General features: G+C 43.2%; 1 protein-coding gene across 1 annotated transcript; it reads right to left on the bottom strand.

Moving 5' to 3' along the window:
* Positions 1–2,029: 2,029 nt before the first annotated feature.
* On the bottom strand, positions 2,030–3,057 carry LOC129594952 (uncharacterized). Its single transcript, XM_055491815.1, has 4 exons — positions 2,875–3,057; positions 2,465–2,548; positions 2,297–2,407; positions 2,030–2,217 (listed from the first exon to the last, which is right to left on the bottom strand). The coding sequence occupies exons 1-4, from the start codon at positions 3,013–3,015 to the stop codon at positions 2,083–2,085; spliced, it is 471 nt and encodes a 156-aa protein (XP_055347790.1). The 5' UTR covers positions 3,016–3,057; the 3' UTR covers positions 2,030–2,082.
* Positions 3,058–3,346: the final 289 nt, after the last annotated feature.

Below are 3,346 nucleotides of genomic sequence, written 5' to 3'. Positions count from 1 at the left end.
GTATACTGGGTACGGAATATACTGCACCTGCGGCTGGGATACATTCGGAACGGAAGTCGCCTGCGCCGGCGGCGGCTGTGACGGCTGACTTCCCGTTTGGACATTCTGATAATTTCCTGAACCAAAATACTGTCTTGAGTACCCGCCTCTATTACCAAAGTAATTCCCGCGGCCTCCACGCGGCTGGAAATAACTTCCGCGAGACTGAAATCCGCCACGATTGGTACGGTTTTCTGCATCATTAATACTGCCTGCACTTCTCGGCTCTTGAATAACTACACGTTGTCGCGGCTCGCCTCCTTTTTTCTCTTCATCCAGAATTTTCTGCAACTTCTCGCAATCCTGCACCTGCGTTTCGAACTCTTCGTAAGTTTCCGGCCTATTGCGGTATAAAGTTGCATACCAACCCGGTCTATGTTTTTTCAGGCCTTCCAACAGGACTTCCACTTGTTCCTCTTCCTCAATTCGTAGTTCCTTGAACCACATCATAAAACTGTCCATATACGTACGGACTGATTCCTCCTTTAGGCAATGCCTGTTATTCATTGCCCGCCTCATTTCCGCCTTCGATGATGCACCGTTGAAATGCTTGATTAACGCCTGTTTAAAGAATCTGTTCCATGTTCTTGTTGGGTTATCCTTATACAATTCAGCGAACCAGATGTATGAAGCACCCTTCAATGCACCGGAAATTGCTTGACAGGTTTGTCTATCATTCCATCCGTTTGTGGTACGACACTGGTCTACTGCAATTACCCATTGTTGAATCCTTTCAGGACGTGAGTCATCAAAATTCGGTAATTTCATACTGGATTCTGTTTTTTCAGAACCTCTTCTTGCCAACTAGAACCTTAGCTCTGATGTAATCTGCAGCTACGATCTGAATGTAGGCCAGGCGCACTGACACTACACTTTATGCTTTATTTTCTCCGGTCATCGCTTTGCGCAGATAACCCGGAAATTACCCACTTTCACTTTATTTCCAACCACTTTTCCCTGGCTGACCTTTAAGGTTTCAACCAATTTTACTGCTGAATTTACGGTCCGAATTTATCAATTAATTAATGGCGAGGAAGCTCAGCCAATTGGGCGAGGAAGCTCAGCCCGGGGAGGAAGCTCACCCAATAAAACTCTAGGCCAGATGTGGAACGCTGACCTCCTTCGGTGTACCTTTCGGTTCGACACCTTTCTACGGACCACCGCAATTTTTTATCAATTAACTACCATCCAGATTCCTTCCTTAATTTCGCTGTAACATCGGGAAATTAAAGACCATCGGTGGGCGCCATGTCGTGTTATGAGGTTGCCAATGGTACAAAGAAGTACACGATTAGCTAACAACTCTCCGGACGGGATCGTCGTATCCACTATCCCTGCCTTGCTCAGTGAGTATCGCAACTCTTGTCTCAATTGTTACAGCGGATCACAGGAAATGTATGGAATCTGGTAGGTTCAGGAACACGAAGATCAGGAATCCCTAAGCGATTGTGCTGAAGAATACTCCTAACTTCCGGTCGTCACATATGCGGGTCGAACGAAGTACGAGCATACCGTGTTTACCACGCTATAATCCGATATAAATTACGAACGTCGATAATCACAGAAGATGCTTTACTCCGCTAACACACAATCATATGCACAACACAAGGAAAGTTAAAAGCAAGTAGTCGTCAGATCAGAAATCCAAGACTGAAATCCAATCTCTGTCGATATTAGTAGAATCTCAGACTTAAATAGACTCAGAAGTAAAAACATCAGATACACCGCTAAGCCATAAATGTAACGAATCACAGAACTGATCGGTGCTGATATCCGGTGTTGTACTTGCAGGTGAAGGCGGACAGTCAGTGGATGTACGGTGGAATCCCTCGTACGTACTCCTCCACACGTCAATCCATAACACATCTCAAGATCATAATATTACTTTCCTACGGATTCAACTGCATATGGATGTAAGTCCACCCCTGGACTTACATCCATATGCAGTTTTACGTTTTAACCGAAGAAACCAACGTAATGCAGTAGCATTTAAACAACAAGCGTACAAAGAAAATGTCGACCGGCAACCAAAATGGATGCAGTTTAAGAGCGTGCAATCAGACGGGTACCGTTTCCAATCCCACAGATACTGCAGTCCAGCAATTGTGGAGAAGATGGTTCGGCTCTGCTAACTACTTCGAGAGCCAATAAACCACCGGAAACCAAAAATGTGCATGCCTACAAATTCAAGTCAACAAACTTACAATCAGGCATACATTTCCTAGTCACAGAAACTTATGGATAATAACTGGCATACCGCTGCTAAAAGGCCTCGTGAGTAATGTATTAAACTGCCGCCGGTAAAGTAAAGAACGTAATGTCGTGCCTTTTCTTCCAGTAGATCGACAATCGCGATCAGATTTTGGCCCTAAAACAGACAGTTTCTTTGATAACGTAACAGAATTGCTGATAACCAGACACTTACGTTTTTGAGTATCATATTCTGTGCGCTGGTTTGGCTTTCCGCATCCATTCGTAATTCGTATAGATGTAAAGCGAATTTATCGGCCTGTGTAACAAAGGTTACAGTTCTAAAACAAAGTTATGCGAAAGTTGAACTATAAAGCTCGGTAATTTCAGGTGATTGCCCTTCGATTACTTAAGAAATGTAGCAGTTCCTATCAACTAACCTGGTAAGTGGTTACGACTAACAGCTAAATAATCTGTAATCGCATAATCGTGTTTAAATATAGCTATGGTATACGACTGCAGAATACAGTAAACGTTTCAGAGTTAACCAAACCGCGAAAAAAATTCTAGTATCACAACAGAAGGTATTATTATTATCTGAACTTTGAACCTGAAGTTCGTATCAATTACGTTAGCTGAGCTGACCTTTTCGTGCACCTGCACAAGTGGAATGGCAAACAACACCGCATAGCTGAAGAAGATCGCAACGCTGCTATAATTCAACACAATTCCCGTGACAATCTTTGGCGGCGCCGCAATAATCGCCGTTATAAACGAGCATGCCATAGCCAGATTGAAGCCGAAAATTGCTAACAGCACCCAGCTATACACTTCATTAAGCGCTTCCATACATAAAATTAGTTTCAGATGAAAGTCCTGTAGTTCTCTAACAGAGACAATAATCTCGCAGATATTCTGGCCATTCATCACTCGTTTACGAATTTTTTGGTTTTCTTCACAAATTCCGTGCAGGCATCGCGTAGAACGATAGCATTGATGATAACGCAGATGTACAATTGCTGAGTAAAATAATGCGGTATCGAGCAAAAGACTATCCACACGATGCATGTTTGTGCCGCATTGATTTTTATTTTTAGTGGAGCAAATCCTTCCTGAA

Source organism: Paramacrobiotus metropolitanus, unplaced genomic scaffold (assembly GCF_019649055.1).
Source record: "Paramacrobiotus metropolitanus isolate TYO unplaced genomic scaffold, Prichtersi_v1.0 Parri_scaffold0000072, whole genome shotgun sequence".
NCBI lineage: Eukaryota > Metazoa > Tardigrada > Eutardigrada > Parachela > Macrobiotidae > Paramacrobiotus > Paramacrobiotus metropolitanus.
Note: the sequence above shows the minus strand (reverse complement) of the source record. Positions and strands in the feature narration are given on the sequence as shown.